General features: G+C 47.9%; 1 protein-coding gene across 7 annotated transcripts in view; it reads left to right on the forward strand.

The window, feature by feature from the left end:
- DIS3L2 (DIS3 like 3'-5' exoribonuclease 2) overlaps positions 1 to 17,509 on the forward strand; it is a 348,816-nt gene that overhangs the window by 255,801 nt on the left and 75,506 nt on the right. For 6 of the 7 annotated variants that reach the window (XM_027047786.2, XM_053215958.1, XM_027047776.2 and 3 more), the window contains one exon: positions 12,474 to 12,707. The exons of the other annotated variant lie outside the window; for it this stretch is intronic. In XM_027047786.2, the coding sequence (XP_026903587.1) occupies positions 12,474 to 12,707 (234 nt within the window). The remainder of the gene's footprint in view (positions 1 to 12,473; positions 12,708 to 17,509) is intronic. 7 annotated transcript variants of the gene reach the window in all.

A 17,509-nucleotide genomic window follows, 5' to 3' on the forward strand; every position in this document is an offset into this window, starting at 1 on the left:
GCATAATAAACCCACCCTTCCTATCTCCCAGATTCGACTACTGACAACCTTTTTTTTTTCTGAAGTATTGTAAAACAAACCAGAGACATCATGTCATTTCACTCATATTTTGATACATAACTAAAAATTTTAGACATTTTCGTATATAACAACAATGCTGTTAGCACACCTTACGATTAATACTAAGGCCTCAGTGTCCTCCACAACCCAGTCCATGATTACATTTCCCAGATTGTCTCCAACTAATTTGTCAGAACCGGAAGCAAAACAAGTTACACACATTATGTTTGGTTTTTACAACTCCTAAATGTCTGATAATCAGTTCCTTTTTAAGAGTCAAGAAACAGGGCAACTGGGTGGCTCGGTTGGTGGGGCGGCCGACTTCAGCTCAGGTCACGATCTCACGGTTCGTGAGTTCAAGCCCCGCATCAGGCTCCGTGCTCACAGCTCAGAGTCTGGAGCATGCTTCAGAATCTCTGTGTGTGTGTGTGTGTGTGTGTGTGTGTGTGTGTGCGCACGTGTGTGTGTCTGTGCCCCTCTCTCCCTCACACTCTGTTTCTCTCTCTCTCAAAAATAAATAAATAGTAAAAAAAAAAAAAGAGTCAAGAAACAAATATTATCTGAAATACAAAGAAGGAATTGTGAAGACAGTATGCCAGCAATCATATTTTGGTGGGGGTGGGAACATACAGGGGGAAAAAAAATGAATGGAAAAAGACCAGAAGGAAATAAAATAGGATGCCAGCAGTGGTTGTATTTGGGTACTAAGGATATGAGTAATTTTTTCTACTTTTTTGTATTTTCTAATGTTTTTTTGAAAACATGTATTAGTTTTATATTTTTATAAATGCTTATTTTTGCAGAAGTTTAAATAGAAAATAAAAGCCCATAGAAGAAAACTAACCTGAGTCAACAGAAAAGAACTTTGAATCTGAATTACGCCTGCCAGCATCAAACCCAAGAAATAAAAAGCTGCCTGATCTAATGAGCTACTAAAATATGAGAGTCATAAAAGAAGCACTCGAAAGAGGCAACCTCTGAAAAGCACATCGGTCTTTAGGGTTTCTGTTGGAGGCATTGTCTAGTGAGCAAGCCTTCTGGCATGTGAAGGCTGGAGAGCAGGTGCGAAGTAGGCACGGGGTCCAGGAGGGCATGCTGGGCCTCCTTCAAACCAAGCCAAATAGGAAGTGCAAGGATTTGGAGTAGGGACAGTCATGGCACAACGGCCGCTACATGTACCCTACGCAGACCAGGAGACCACATGGTGGGTGGACCTGGTTGGTTGGTTGTCCTGGGATGTTGTTTCGCACGAGTGTCTCTTACTCACAGTCAAGATGCATGAAATGAGATGTCAGATTCCAGACTCCTGTCCAAGGAATGGGGCTCATTCAAGACCCTGGCGAGGAAGGCCTGAATTAATCGGGGATGGGGGGGCGGGTGCATGGAGCAGGCAGGTGGGAGGGTCAGGGAACCAGAGGAGGCCAGCGAGGAGGGAGGTTGCCCTGCATCAAGAACCCGAGGGAATGAGGAGGAGAGTGGCCGAAGCCTGCGGCTAGGTTTGTGTGGAGTGGTGGTTTCTCGAGGGCGATGGCTTCGACTTAGAAGGAGCCAGAGCAGGGCCACCAGCATCGTGCCACAACCACTGCAGCATGACTGCCAGTCTCACCTGGAGCTCAAGTGGAGAAAGTGTCGCATTTTTCCTTTGTCTACCACAATGTCGTGCTTTCTGGAGCAGGCATGATCGGCTATAGAAACGCCATTCCAACTTGCTTAAAACACTCACTAGAGTTTTTTAATGGCCACTAGAAAATCGTGGTCGTATATGCTTCCACCGAGCCAATGCCCAGATTTTTAGATCGGTAGACGCTGAAGGGTCCATTTTTGGCCTACTTCTCACATATTGGTGGTGAGAGCATTGTTCTCTGATTTAGACATTTGTGATTTTATGCTGTCATAAGGGAAAACAAACCCAGCTACATCTTTGTGCTTTGTGAGATCCAATTCTGGTACCATGAAATCCACTTTGACCATGTGAGATCAGTGACCTCGCTATCTCCTGAACACCTACCTCCAGCCCTTCCCTCTTGCTTGGCATTAAGGCCCTGCAAAGCTGAGACCATGTCCTGTGTGCCGCACTCATCGAGACATCTCAATCTGAAGTCACCTTTGTAAAAACACCAACGTTACACTTTAAAGAGGTCACAAGCAGTGAATCGGACTTGATTACTGAGTCCTTAGACCTTAGAATCTCGGGGTCAAAGGTCAAAGTAATAAAGGAAGGGTCTCACAATTGCATCTCCCACAACATCCCTGCCATGTGCCGTCTGGCTCAGTTAGAAGGTGACAGTGTGCTCCTGAAGTTGCTTATTTCAGCTTCAATCAGTGGCAACCTCATTTCAGCCATTTATGCAGGCCAAAACCCATAAGGTCATTATTGACTTTGGTCTTTCTCTCACCCTTCACATCCAGTCTACCAATAAATCACCTCAGCTTAGCCTTCTAACCACCTCCAGAGTCTGCCCCTTTCCTTACCACTGCGAGCACTGTCACCACCTGGGGCCAAGCAACCATCCCCCACCTGGACGGCTGTGGCCTCCTAACTTTTCTAGCTTCTGCTGCCCCACTTCATCTTCTCTTTATACAGCAGTCAGAGTGATCCTTCTAAGTCAGAAATTAAGTCTTGTCTCTCCTTTTTAGAAACTCTCCAGTCTCTCATTCTGAATAAAATCTAGAAGTCTTTACAATGGAATTTTTTCCCCTGTTATTTTCTCCCTGTCTTCTCTGCTAGAAATGCATGGACCACAAAGTCATCTCGGGACTAGAGTCTCTTCTCATTTCCTGGACCGTCTTTGTTGACGTGAGCATCTTGGCTCACTTTGCTTTTATCATCAAACTGACCTCTCCACTAGGTAGCACCTCCCCACCCCAGCTGCCGGGACCTAACTTCACTTGAGGTCAGACTTCCCTAACTGCCATCCGAGACTATCCATCAGGTCTCTGCCCATTCCCGGTAGTTCTAGGAAAATCTGTCCAGGCCCTGCTTCATGCACCCATTTATGAACGTTGGACATTGTGGGAGAACCATGCTGTCTACCAGTCCAGGCTGCTACTTAGGAGTCCTTTCATTTACTGCTAATACAGCTGTTTCAAACCTTTACCCGTGGCCCCAGCTTTCCACTCCTCTTCCCTTCAAGATCCACCATTCCCCCAGGTGACTTTCCATTCTCCCTGGGAACCTGCTGAAGTCCACCCCCCGCTTCAGAGAGTCACAATCCCTCTCTGCCTTCCCTCGCCCATTCCCCTCTCTTCGTGCAGTAAAACACATGCCCATTCCAACCTGGGTTTCAGCCCAGTGTCGTCTAGGTCTTCTAATGGCATCGGCACCCCCCGAGCCATTCGCACTCTCAGTCTTTAGCTTGCTTTACATCTGTCACATCAGTTCTGAGTGCTAACAGCTCCCTCTTCGCAAAGCATCTCTAATCAGTCCTCTCTTCTGTTCCCATAGTCACCACCCCCACTCAAGTCCTTGCCATCCTCCTCTGGGATGTTGGGAGAAGACTGTTCATGGCTCTCCGTTCTATTTCCCCAGTGCTATTACATGACTTTCCGGAAGGTGAATCTGGTCCCTTTACCCTGTTGCTCAACATCCTCCCACAGCATGGTCGTAGGTTAGGATTACCGCCCCTCCCCCCCCCCCCCGAGAAGTCTAGTCTCCAGAGTATGACATGCAAAGACCCCACCAGCCCTTCCCCCATTTTGTGACCGTCTGCTGTCCATCCTCCAGGCCCCTCAGCCCCTACTCTTGCCACCGAAGGTTTTGCTTGGCCTAATAATTGCCATGCTCCTGAGACTTTGCATGTGCTTTCCCCTCTTCCTAGAATGTCCTTCCCCACATCTCTACCAGTAGCAATCCTACTTACCTTTGAGATCCATCTAAAATGCCACTGCTTTTAGTCCTCCCTTCACTCATTTAGTAAAGACTCATTGAGTATTTGCTCTATTCGGAAATCACACAAGGTACTGAAGATACAGGAATCGAATAGGCACCAAAATAGAAACGATAGTCATCTCCTGATGGTGCACTTACGGAAGCTTTTTTTTCTTCTCCATTTCCCACCTGTATTTTGTTCAGTTTTCTACAATTAGTGTGTATTACCACTGTAGTGAAAGAAAAGTAAGAATTACTTTGAGAATTTGTCCTGTTTTATTTTTGATAAACAGATAAGAGGTATTGGAATATGTTTATAGGCCGTATGGGAAGGCGAATAGAAAAGGAGGTGTTGAAGAGGAGAAAAGAAGGAACAGATTTTCGGAGCCAGCTCACAAAGGGGCGGGAGGCTCAGGACCCAAACCTCAGCTCCGGGATTAGCCTTCGGTAGGGGGAGGGGACCACCAGCACGCCCAGCCTGGAGGGGGTGAAGAGTGGGGACCCCTGCCACACAGTCTGGGAAGGTGAGCAGACAGGGGGGCCCCCACCTTCCCTCAGAATCCTTTCCCCCATCTCTCCACCCCTGCAGTGCCTGTCCCCTGCACTTTACAGCCATTTGTGCACAGATCCGTTGTCCTACCAGATTTTAACATCCTCGTAAACAGCCCACTCTTAAGTTTTTCATCTCCTCCCATACAACACAGTGTCATGTTTGCTCAAAAACGATTTCCTCAAGTGAATCGCATACCTGTTTTCAATTTTTGTTTATTTAGTCTGCTTAACTGGAATGGTGTTCCCCTGGAGAGGCACTTTTATCTACGGCAGCCTTCTTAGCGCTCCTGAGCTGTCTCCTGGGAGCTGAGGAGGGCCTTCCAGGGCTGTCGCTGGGAAAGGTGTGCTGCCAGCTTCCCCATGACGACCCCTCCACAGGCTCTCACCCCACTGCTCTCGACGCTCAACCTGCCGCTGCCACACCAGCTGCTACTTGTGGGAACCCTGTGAAACTTGACAAAGAAAATGCTGTGCTCTTCCTGGGCGGACGTCTGCGGCAGGTTCATGGGGCCGAGACTCGTGCACAGTATCCTGTAACTTGGGGCTTCGGTTAATGATAAACTCCTTGTTGGGTTTTGTATTTTATCCTCAGACCCTGAAGTGGAAATCTTGCCCAAGTAGCTCCCGGTGAGAGACAATAGCTTCTAAAGAGATTCTGAGAATAATAGAAAAGTTCCCAGAATATCCATCTTTAGTCCTTTGTAGAGGCAGGGGCAGAATTGTTTTATTTCAGGCCTGTAGAGACAACCCAGGACCAGAGTAGCCTTTGGAAAAACTCTGCTGTGTTCCTGGGCCCTTCCTGTCCCAGTTTGCTAATGAGGGCACCAGCCAATTAGAGGCTTACCTCAGGTCCCTTCGGGGTAACAGCTGACTAAATTGTGAGCATCGATTTTGCTGTAAATCCTTGGGATTAAAATAAGAATTCAAAACAAAATATTTTCAAGAAATAAAAACAAAACCAAAAAAAAAAAAAACTTTTATCATTTAAGAGGCTGTCATGCAAAGAGCTAAAAATTATATTTGTTCAGCTTATCTCCTGCATTTTGGTGCTGTTAACAGTGTATTTGACTTAACCCTAAAGATTTGAGCCCTCAGGTTATTAAACAACATAACGGGTCACTGTGTTAGTTGTCTTTAAAAGGACCTCTGTTTTTGAGAAATGGGCCAGGTTCATCTTGTTGAAAGGCTGGAGCTGAATGAATGAACCTCAGTGGCTTTAGAAATTTGTTATTTCGTATTTTCATCTGAACCCAGTCCTCAGAAGCCTTCCTCCCTTACCCTCCCTACACTTTCTTCCCTCTCCCTCCACCTCTAGCTTTCTTCCCACACAGCCCTTGGGCCTCCCAGCCAGGCCACCACCCCTGCCCACCCCCGTGCAACGGTCTGAGGTAAAGAGAACACTTTTCAAGGACTGCTCAGGCGGGGTGCCCTCCTCCTCTGTCGTAGGAATGGAATTCTTGTCTCCTAACCACATCCGGGCCTTCAGGCTCTTCTCACGTTCCTGCCATTTCCTAGGTTTGTGAGGCAAACACTTCAGGAAGTTTCCTTGTTTCCTCTTAGGCTTAGAAGTTTAGACAGCTGCCTCCCGATCAAGATGGGAAGGGGCCCAATTATAGTCTGGGGTCAGCAGACTAGGCTGATGGCAGGTGCCTTGAGACAGTGGAAGAGAGCACAGTTTACTCAGGCTTATTTTCTATAAAATAAATCTTGCAGAGAAGTCTAGCACATAAACCACCTTATACACTAAAACAAGCTAGCGAACTCACAGCCCTTTGCTGCCCAGGCTCCCTCCTCACCCTTGGCAAGGGTCTCGGGTGGGCCCAGAGGGCCTCGGAGCCTCTCCACGCAGCAGGAGGAGATGTAGCTGGGTCTAAATGAACTATGTTGCTGGCTGTGCTTCCGTCTGTTATTTGCTCTTTAAAGCTCCCATGGTCTTCTCGATTCTCTAAGAGGTGACCTGGACCTCACTCAGTCACAGCAGATCCCGCAGAGGAGACCCCTGCTTGCTCTTCAGCCAACTACCACTCACCCTGTGCCCACTGTAGTCACTAGCACCTTCTGTCACAGACAAGTCGCTGTCTGCCCCTCCTAGCTGTCTCTGAGCCCCTCCTCTTTCTGCCCAGTTCCTTTTCACACATGTTCTTGGCACCTTTGACTTCTGTCGTGTCCGCGCCCTGCTCCCCCACCACTCCGTGACTGCCTCGTGTCCAGAGGTGTAAGAAGCGGCAGAAATCTGCCCCGCCCCCACCCCTGGTCACCCCAGTCTGCTTTTGTTCCAGTCAGGAGAATTTCTTCCTGGTAAGTTTTTTGAACCGAATAGTTCACATGCAGAAGCCCAGAGCTGCTGCAGAAGTGATTTTGTATCTAATTCCTTAAAGTTACGAATTAACCTCATCAGCAGGTCTTTTTTTTTTTTTTTTAATTTAAATTTTAGTCAGTTAACATACCGTGCAATATGGGTGTCAGGAGTAAAACTTAGTGATTTCATCACTTACATGCAACGCCCTGCACTCATCATAACAAGTTCCCTCCTTAATACCCATCACCCATCTAGCTCATCCCCACCCCCCTCCATCAACCCTCAGTTTGTGCTCTATCATTAAGAGTCTCTTACGGTTCATTTGCCTCTCTCCTCCCCCCCGCCCCCCCCACATACACACACCGTTTCCCATATGTTCTTCTGTTTTGTTTCTTAAATTCCACATAGGAGTGAAATCATACGGTATTTGTCTTTCTCTGACTACTTATGTCACTTAGCATTAATACATTCTAGCTCCGTCAACCTTGCTGCAAATGGCAAGGTTTCACTCTTTTCTATAACTAATGTTTGTGTGTGTGTGTGTGTGTGTGTACACACACACACACACACACACACCACATCTTCTTTATCCATCAGACACATGAAAAGATGTTCAACATCATTAGCAGTTTTTTAAATCAGAGATTTCTTTCTTATAAGGAGGCACTGACATTTTTTTCTCAAAATAAGTTTTAAAATAGATTTAAATGGAAATGAACAATTTTCAAAGGGTAAGTTTCCTCACAATTTTGTATCTGTAAACTATAAAAAGTTGGTATGTACTGGAGGCATATTTCGTTTCCTTTACTTCACTGTCCCAGCCGAAATAGCATATATTCAGCTGAAATATAATAAAAATAATGCTAAATTTTGACTCTTAAATATCTAGATTCGGATCCAGTCTTGGCTGCCACTTAGGAGTTTGTGTGACTTTTCGCGAGCTGCCAGCCTGTTTTCTCAACCGTAAAATGGGCTGAACACTACACTCCCGCCAGGTACTGCTTAAGAGATTCTAAAAGGTAGCAGATGCGAGCGCTCTGCCCCCAGACGGGGCCTGGTGCTGTCACGTGCTGGGCTCTTCCCTGGCTTACCTGGTGCCCAAAAGTAGGTCTTGAGGTATACGTTACTTGCACCTTTCTAAACCAGGCTGTCTGCAGCCATGTGCCTTCCGTGGGTGTTGGCACGCTTTTTGATCTGACATGTAAACAGTAGCGTCCTAGAGTGTGTGCAGGGAACTTGCCGCCTGCAGAAGGGGAGCGACCCAAATCCTGTGATGAAGCAAAGGAAAGAAGGACACGAGCTTCCTTCTGAAAGGGTTTTGTTTATGAAACTCCTCGTGGCATTTTTACTTTTTCCATGAAAAACTCTTTGTCCTTTTGTCTTCTGCCACTGGCCCCGGTTATGGACGGGGCGTTGATGTGAACACAGTTTCCAAATTGGAAATTAATGAGGTGTTTCATCCAGAGCAACCTTCCTCCCGCACTCTCAGGCATGCTGCCCTGGGAACCCCACCCCCACCCCCTTGTGGGTCTTTGCCCTCCTGCCGCCCTTGTCTACACGGCAGCGATGGGCACCCTTGCTTCCCTGCTACCTCCCCAGTGCTTTCCTGGCTTAAGAATTTTTTAAATCTGTGTATCAGGTATGATTCCCACAGTCTCTGGATCGTGTCCAAGCAGGATGGGTTCTGCTTGCCTGAGGCCACTGTCACTGGGCCAGAAAGTTCTTGATGGCTCTTCAGAGCTTGCACTTCAGCCCTTTGTATATTCAGAAAGGAGGCTGGTGCACATTTCCTGGGATGCGGGGATGAAGGGGTGGGGGTGCTCAAGTAAGGTGAGAGCACTCCAGGAAAGTTCTCGTCAGCGCCATAGGCTTGGCCTTGGTGGGGCTCGCGTGTGCTGGTAGGAAGGCTGCCTATCACCGGCGGATAAGGATCGATCTGAGGAGCAGAGGTGCCCATCAGGGGAAAGGTGGCGCACACTGAGATAATGCGGCTGGTGTGTGTGGTTCTCGAGCTTTGGTGAGGAGTGGTAGACTTGGGATTTTGCCAAGTCACAGATAATAAATTTTAAGAACTCTTGCGGATGAAAAGCGGCCTCTAGTCAGCGCTCAGCACTTTCATCAGAGGGTTCTGAGGGAGAAGCAAAGCTCTGTTTAGAGCGAGGACATAATGGGCTTGGGGTTGGCAGGGTGTCTCAGAACCTTGTGGAACTTACTGCAAAGTTTTGTACGTAAATATTTCAAAGGAGAGGACCCGGAGCTTTCATTAGATTTTTAAAGCAGTTCTTGGGGCGCCTGGGTGGCTCAGTCGGTTGAGCGTCCGACTTCAGCTCAGGTCATGATCTCACAGCTCATGAGTTCAAGCCCCACGTCGGGTTCTATGCTGACAGCTTTGGAGCCTGGCGCCTGCTTCTGATTCTGTCTCCCTCTCTCTCTGCCCCTAACCCACTGGCATTCTGTCTCTGTCTCTCTCAAAAATAAAAAGCATTTAAAAAAAAAAAAAATTAAAGCCGTTCTTGACCCACCAGTTTACATGAAAATAGACACCCAGTCAGGGTGGTTTGAGTCCCCGTGACCTGTGTGTGGTAGTCACCCATATGAGCACACTGTGGTTTCCTGTGTCCTCTAGGAAAAAGGGACCCAGACCCCAGAAGGCCAGATGTCCTATGACTTGAATGCCTGAGGGATTGTAAGGTGTGTGAAAGAGAGGTGTGGAATGGAATGGAAGGGAAAGTTTCCCCAAATGTGCAAAAGACAGACTGTCAAACAAAATGTTGACACATAGAACGAGGAGGATTGACTGGGTTTGGAGTGAAATGGAGAAAAGGAAACAAGCTGAATCTCCGGGGGAAATCTTTGTGACCACAAGAATGAATAGGTCACGGCCCTGTCATTCTAGAGGAGGCTGGAGCAACTCCATTAATGGGGAATTTTCAGGAAATGTGGATGTAATAGAAGGACAAGCATGGGCTGACCTTGAAAGGGGCTCTTCTGGAGACCTGCACACACTCCTTCCCCACCGGGACTGTTGGACGATACCTGGCATTGGCTCTTTCTTTTCTCTTGCATTAGGCACACTCAGGACACCTCCTGAGGGCCAAGTTCAGGGCCTACTTGCTGCAGCAGAAGAGCCATGAGCACAGTATTTGAATCACTTACATTTTTGGTTAGGAGTGGTTCTCAGAATAACCCAGAAAGTGTAGTTTGAGGATTTTTTTTTTTTTTAAGAAAATTAAAGTCTGATATTACAGGTCCAAGATTCTATAATAAGGCTCTTTGAACTGAGTCAAAGGAAAATGAGAATAGTTGCTGTCATTCTCTTCCTGTGCTTCTTGGCTGCCATTTTAAGAGTGTTGGTTCTTCCTTCGGGGGAGGGTTAGGGTATCAGAGGGGTCTCTCTAGCCTTCCAGGGTAGTACCTGTGCTCCACAGAGGCTTTGTGGTGTGTACAGCCCCCCTGGGATAGGCTCTCTCCTTTCCCCCTGGGAACACCTGTGGATCCTTCAAATGGCCTTTTTTCAGGAAGCGTATCTCTGAGGTTGTGAACAGAGTGGTTTGGCTGATGAAAAGGAAGGCAGAGGGGATGTTTGCAAGCCCAGGCTGAGAGCTTCCGCTACTGATTGGAGCTCCCATTTCCCAAGCCCCCTCTGCCTCTCAGTACATCTGGCCTTTCCTTGCTCGTGAATCCATTCCCCACAGTATCTATCTCAGAGCTTTTCTGCTTCCTTCATGCCCCTGAACAGCTCCCCCCAACCCTCCCTCATCCTTGGCTAGCTGATGTGAATGCTGTCACTTCCCCACTTCTTCCCCCCAAATTTGCCTCCCTTACCTCCCCTTTCCTTCCTGCCTCCTCTCCAGGCCACTCTTCCTCTCTCATCGATGGGTTGCCTCCACTCGGCCCGGGATCCGTTCCTTTTGTACCGGCTTCTTCCCCTCGCCCCATAAACACAGCCTAGTCCTCCGTCCTGCCAGCCTCCTGGAAGCCGTCATCCACTTGCATTGCCTCCACCACAGCTGTGCTCCTGTTCTTAACCCAAAGCTTCCCGAAGCTTCTTCACCTCATGACCCACAGAGGAGATGTTGCTGTTTGAATGGCACAAGGGCCGTGGGCACCAGGCTGCTGGAAAGCGGGCTCTGGCTGCCCTGAGGGTGGTTCCTCCCCGACAGCTTTGTGGTTCCACTCTGCCCCCCACCCCACCCCATACCTTCCCCCCCGAAAAGCCTTCCTAAAGATCACTGGTAAGCAAATACTAAACACAAAGACATTTTCTTTGTTTTCATCTTCCTTAACATCCAAGTGGCATTTGACACTCGCTGGTGGTTAAGAGCTCAGACTCTGGCGGTGCTGCTGTGGCTCAGTTCCTGGCTGGGCCTTTTCCAGCTTATGACCTCGAAAGGTTACTTAATGTGTCTGTGCCTCGGTGTCATTCTGCAAATGAGGATAATAAAACCTACATCATGGGGTCGCCGTGTGAGTTAAATGGCTTCTCTGGGGGAAGCGTCTTGTCTCGCTGTAAGTGCTATATAAGTGTCTGTTGGGGTTTTTGAGTACCTCTTTGCTAAAGCCCCTTTCTTCTAACATCGGACCCTCCTGATTTTTTTCCTATGTCTTTGAGCTCTCTTGCTTTTTGTTTTCATTCTCCACATTGTCTTTTTCCCCCCCAAAATGGAGAAGGTAGTACAGAATGCAGCCTTGACTCTCATTTGCCCTTTCTTTCTTGAACCTTCCCACCAACGCCGCCAGCTCCCCACCTGTAGACCAGTCATCTCCCCAGGCCCCAGACCCACACCCCGACTGCCTGCTACATTGCCCACCGTCTGGATCTCCTCCCTGCACCTCAGACTCCCAAAAATAGTTGAACGTTTCTTTTATTTTTATTTTAAAAGCAATAAATGGCTCATCGTAGAGAACACAAGCAAATTTAAAGGATACGATACAAGCCAACGGTAATCCCACCACAACAAGCACCAGCACTAAACTTGGGCGTGTCTTTGAGCTCAGTGGGTCTCAGCCCGGGCCGAGTCTCCCCAGGGCATCGAAGTTTGGCAACGTCTGGAGATATTTGTGGTTGTCAGCTTTGGGTTGCAGGAGGGGCTACTGGCATCTATCAGATAGAGTCCGGGGATATCACCAGACATTCTACGGTGTACAGGATAGGCCCCCACAACAAAGAATTGGTCCACTCAGTAGTGCTGAGGTTGAGAAACCCCATTCTGGACTTTGTCTTGACATAAATGCTCCAAATAGAGTAAGTTGGAATTACTTTTCTCTTTCTACCTCCACCCTGCTTGTCCGCCTCTGTTCTCATCTGTCACATATTTGGCATCTACCCCCAGGCCTTCTCCCCCATCCAGTTTTGGTATTGATGACCACTCACCCCAACTAAGGAAGGGGCACTCCAGCAGGCCCTCCACCTTGAGTCCCCTCCTGCTTGGCCTGGTCTGGCCACCCATGTGCTTGCAGACCTTCTGTTGGCCTCCGCTGCCTGTCCACTGTCCACGCCTCAGAGTCTGAGCTCCCCGCGGGCAGGAGCTTCCACACTGATCGACCTTCATGCCTAGCTGGAACCTAATGCCATCCTGAGCACCGAGTCGGTGCTTGGCAAAGCTCTGTAGAATGTGTTTGGATGAATGGTTGCATGAAAGAAGAACCTGAAATAAATCCTCCTCATGATTCCCTCACAATCTGTCTTTGCAGATCCTTGGTGAATGGTTTGGTCGGACCATCATTCGTTCCTGCACCAAGCTGAGCTACGAGCACGCACAGAGCATGATTGAAAGCCCGACTAAGAAAATCCCTGAGAAGGAGCTGCCCCCCATCTCCCCGGAGCACACCAGCGAGGAGGTACACCAGGCCGTCTTGAATCTCCACGGAATTGCAAAGGAGTTACGCAAACAGCGGTTTGTGGACGGCGCGCTGCGTTTGGATCAAGTCAGTCACTTTTTTTTTTTTTTTTTTTTTTTTTTTTCGGTGCAACCAACAGATTTGACTTGTGCTTGAGCCCAGTGTGCGTAAGATTCAGCATGGCAGTCTTGGGATCTTCCCTCCTTTTTCCCCAGTCACAGCCCTAAAACGTTGTTCTCTGAGGCAGGCAGGAACTAACTCTCACCCGCTCTCCAAACTCCACAGACACACGAGGCCCACTGACATGAGCTAAGGCAAAAGGGTCGTGTCTGTGTGGGCGGCCCTGTGACCAGAACTCCCAGCTGGTCCTTCCTGGTAGGCCTGTAGCCCGTATTTGAGCCTTACCTCAATTCCTACCTCAAATCCCTCTGAATGGAGGTGAGAACAGGAAACGTGGAAGTTTAGAAGGTAGTTGACCAGTATCGGATCATGAGGCTTAGAAAAAAAGGCATTTCTTCTTATCCCTTGTCTTCCAAAAAGAGTTATATGTTTATAATTCTGGATTCGTATTTGATTTTTTTTTTTTAACGTTTATTTATTTTTGAGACAGAGAGAGACAGAGCATGAACGGGGGAGGGTCAGAGAGAGAGGGAGACACAGAATCTGAAACAGGCTCCAGGCTCTGAGCGGTCAGCACAGAGCCCGACGCAGGGCTCGAACTCACGGAGTGTGAGATCGTGACCTGAGTCGAAGTCGGCCGCCCAACCGACTGAGCCACCCAGGCGCCCCCTGGATTCGTATTTGAAGACGCAGAGAGCTGAGGAGACTGTGGAACGTTGACCGCTGGAGAAAGTGACGGCCCAGAATGGTATGATTGCTATTTGAGTACCACAGCCATGCCGGTGGCCCTCCGGGACTTCGGCAGCTGTCACTCAAACCTGGTCACATTTCCAAGTCCGTTTCCATGCGCAGCAGCAACTCTTAAGACTTGGGAATTCTTTCCTCAATAGTTGTCGGTACATTATAGAGTCGAGTCCGTGTTCCGTGTATCGTGCGATTTTTTTTCTTATATTTCTTACCCAAACCCCCAAGAACTGCCCACCTTGCCTGGTCACTGTGCTTGGGAAGTTTCTGGGTGTATGAAAAAAGAGTTGAGCCTCAGGATTGGCTGATGGAGAGGACTGGCAAGAGCGCAGCCTCACAGAGACGTCTTTCTCTGAGTGTCCCAGCTTAGAGAGATCTCAAAAGCCTTTCTAATTGAAGGCTCCATTTCATCCTACCCTTTGTGATAAGCATCACTAATGCTTCTCAGCGGGCATTACGAAGAGTTGCTGCCCTGGGCCTAGGATTAAGTTAGCAGCGTTTGGGGCAAGCGGATAGTCTGTTGTGCCCGAGCTTGAGGGACCTTCCGGAGCTCTCATGCTCCCCCTCCCCAACCTGGGCTCAGGCAGCCTGAGCAGACCTGTCTGTTCACAAATGCTGATGGGCAGACCGTAGTCGGAGTGGCCGCCAAAACAGACCGCAAAGCCAGTAGAAGAGGCACCAGAGGCACAGGAGATGACGGAATATCTCTTTCCTTTCGTTCAGTGAAATTCTTTGTGGGGGTGTGAACACACCCCAGTTCTCACTCACCAGTGGCTGCCTGGTTGTCAAATCCAAGGATGCTTTTCAGTTCTTGCTTCCTAGACTTCTGTTCTGCATTTGGCCCTTTGAAGCTCACCTCCTGGTTCTCTGCTCCCCTTTGTAGATCTCCGTTAGTGTCCTGCTGGTCGCTTTGCGGAAGCCTCTTCCTCTCCTGTCCCCTACAGGGTTCACATTCCCTAGGATGTACCTCACCCTCTATTTTTTCTCTGTCCACACTCCCTTCCTGAATGAATGCTCTACTCTTATGATTCTAACTATTGACTGGTTGCTGATGATGCCAAAATCCGTCTCTCTGGCCCTGCCCTCCTTCCCAAGCTCTAGACAGGCTTCTCCACCTGCCTCTCCACCTGCCTTCTTGAACTTTTCACCTGGATGTCCCGTGGTCACATCTGCCAGTGTGCCTCATTTCTTCTGCAGGACCCAGTGATCAGTACCCACGGCATGCTGCGCGGGCTGGCTAATGCTCCCTCCTTCCTCTGTGCCCCACCCCTTCCAGGGCCCTCGTGTGTTTCAGGAGCATTCCTAATTACTCCCAAACCTGACTGTGCCGGGTCTGTGTGTGTCGCTGTAATTATGCAGTCTAACCGACCAAATAAGAGCATAAAAAAAAGCTTTTGTTTCTGAGAACTAAAATTGTTTGAAAAGATTCAATGAGGATAAATCTTTAAAAACTCTGCTGTTTGGGTATGACAACTATAAAAGAGTACGGGGTTGGGGCCCCTGGGTGGCTCAGTCGGTTAAGTGTCCGACTTCAGCTCTGGTCGTGATCTCGCGGTTCGTGAGTTCAAGCCCCATGTCAAGCTCTGTGCTGACAGCTCAGAGCCTGGAGCCTGCTTCCGATTCTGTGTCTGCCTCTCTCGCTGTCCCTCCCCTGCTCACGCTCTCTCTCTCTCAAAAATCAAAACGTTAAAAAAAATGTTATAAAAGAGTAGGGGGAAAAATCATAAAATTCAGGAAGAATCCTGTACTCAGATGGCTTTACAGAAGTCTAAGTTCTCCCTCTCTTTTAAAGAAACAAAAACTATAAATTATAGACGATGAATTATGAGTGTAATTTATTCAGAAAAAATACATAGATATCTAATCGGCATCCTCTTTTAAAGGGCTCTGTAGGGGCGCCTGGGTGGCTCAGTCGGTTGAGCGTCCGACTTCAGCTCAGGTCACGATCTCGCGGTCCGTGAGTTCGAGCCCCGCGTTGGGCTCTGGGCTGATGGCTCGGAGCCTGGAGCCTGCTTCTGATTCTGTGTCTCCCTCTCTCTCTGCCCCTCCCCCATTCGTGCTCTGTCTCTCTCTCTGTCTCAAAAATAAATAAACGTTAAAAAAAATTTTTTTTTAAATTAAAAAATAAAGGGCTCTGTATTTTTAAAAAACGAATGAATGCATAGCTATATAAATTAAGTTAAAACAAGGGGGCGCCTGGCCGGCTCAGTTGCTAGAGCGTGCAACTCTTGATCACAGAGTCCTGAGTTCAAGCCCCCTGTTGGGCATGGAGCCTATTTAAAAATACCTTTTTTAGTTAAAAACAAGAATAAATTCAGTTCGAATAAATGTTTAGTTATAGATAGATAGATAGATAGATAGATATCTTCTGTATGATTCCCGTCTTTAGCCAGCTCGTAGAATAACTTCCCAACTACTGCCTCAAGCACATCAAAGGAGAGGGTTTCTGTTACAACATTTTAGAGATCTTACCCTATCAGATTGTCACAAAGTTTGATTGGATTAAGTATATGAAATACTCTATAACTATGAAAATATAAAGGATCACTTAGGCGATCTCAGCTCACATTGGGATCCTAAAGGGTGTGGTAGTCAAGGTAGAAGAATGATCACAGATCACTGATTGACACTGACTGATCTGTTGGCATATCTTAGAATCAGAATTTTATTGCTGAAAATAACCTTAGACATGTGCATCTCATTGGCCCTCACAATTTGTAAATTAGAAAGCTGATGCCCCCTCAAAGGTTATATGCACGTTGCTTATATGCAAGCTGGCTCTTTGTTCCGTTTTCCTCCACTTAAACCATGCTGACTTAAGAGAGAAAAGCTTTCCTTCAAAGTAGGAAAAGAAAAAAAAAGCCCTCAAAAGTCCTAATTAGGTTCCAGTTAATTAAGGTTTGAAAATAATGGATGTACATCCTTGGAGTTGATTCCTTGGTTCCCCAGAAAACAAGTTGTGTGGACCACAGCTTTAGAAGGAGGAGCACATCAGTCTCCCTCAGCAAGGGACACTGGCGAGATCCTTTATAAATCAGCTAAATGGCCCTATTCAGAAGTCACCGCATTTGTTCTCCGGTGCCTGCTGCCTGCATTTGCCCTCGCGAAAACCCATTTTTCCTCAGTGCTTTTGGCGTGGCCTGCTGCTTGGAGTTTCTCTCTGATGCTTTGCTTGCCTCGTTTTACCATGTCCACATTTTTGGTGGCAGTCCTAAAAAAATACGCCCTTTTGCACCAGCCTCAATGAGAGAGGCTCTGCGAGCGGGTCTGCCGTCGTGTCACACAGTATGCCCTCGAATGCAGAATAAATCTGCTAAAGCACAAGTTACACCTTTGTAAGAAATCAGTTCATCGTGATGACCTTCCAAATAAGTGAGGTGGAGGGTACTCGGGTAGCGCCTGTTTGTCCGTCAGGGACAGACTGGTTCGGAGGCTGTGAGAGCCACAGCAGCGCAGGACTGCTTGAGCACTGGGTGCCTGCAGTCAGCCGCTCGGGCCGGAGCTGCCTCACCCACACCTGAGACAGTCTGGGCTGGCGCCAGCTCCCGGAGGACCACCCGCTGAAGTCTTGTCTGCTTCCCCGAGTATGCTGTCAAATGTTAGCAAGCTCTGTACGTGGTGTGCAACAGATTGGGAAGCACTGCCTTAGAGGTCGGATTACTTGCCTCAAATGTCTCTTTTACCTAGAGCTCGAACCTGGTTCTAAAGAGGTTCTAGCTCAGTGAAGTGACATTCCTGTGTTTTCACTGCCCCAAAAGCAAATGCAGGTGCCAGATGCATTTTTTTTTTTTTTTTTTTTTTTTTGCTTTTTGGTTGGAGGAGTTGAAGAGTATCCCTTCCAGGTGGTTTCTTCCCATCTTCATGCTTTCTGCGGTCATGTTCATTCTAGACTTTAACACGGATTCTCGTTTTATTTATGATCACATACGTCACTCCTCTGTTTCTTAAAAGGGGGCCCCAGTGTTTTTGTGTTTATCAGAAAAGTAACCATTATGGTTGGTCATCATATGCAAACCTTGAATTTT

Source organism: Acinonyx jubatus, chromosome C1, assembly GCF_027475565.1.
Source record: "Acinonyx jubatus isolate Ajub_Pintada_27869175 chromosome C1, VMU_Ajub_asm_v1.0, whole genome shotgun sequence".
NCBI classification, from domain to species: Eukaryota; Metazoa; Chordata; class Mammalia; order Carnivora; family Felidae; genus Acinonyx; species Acinonyx jubatus.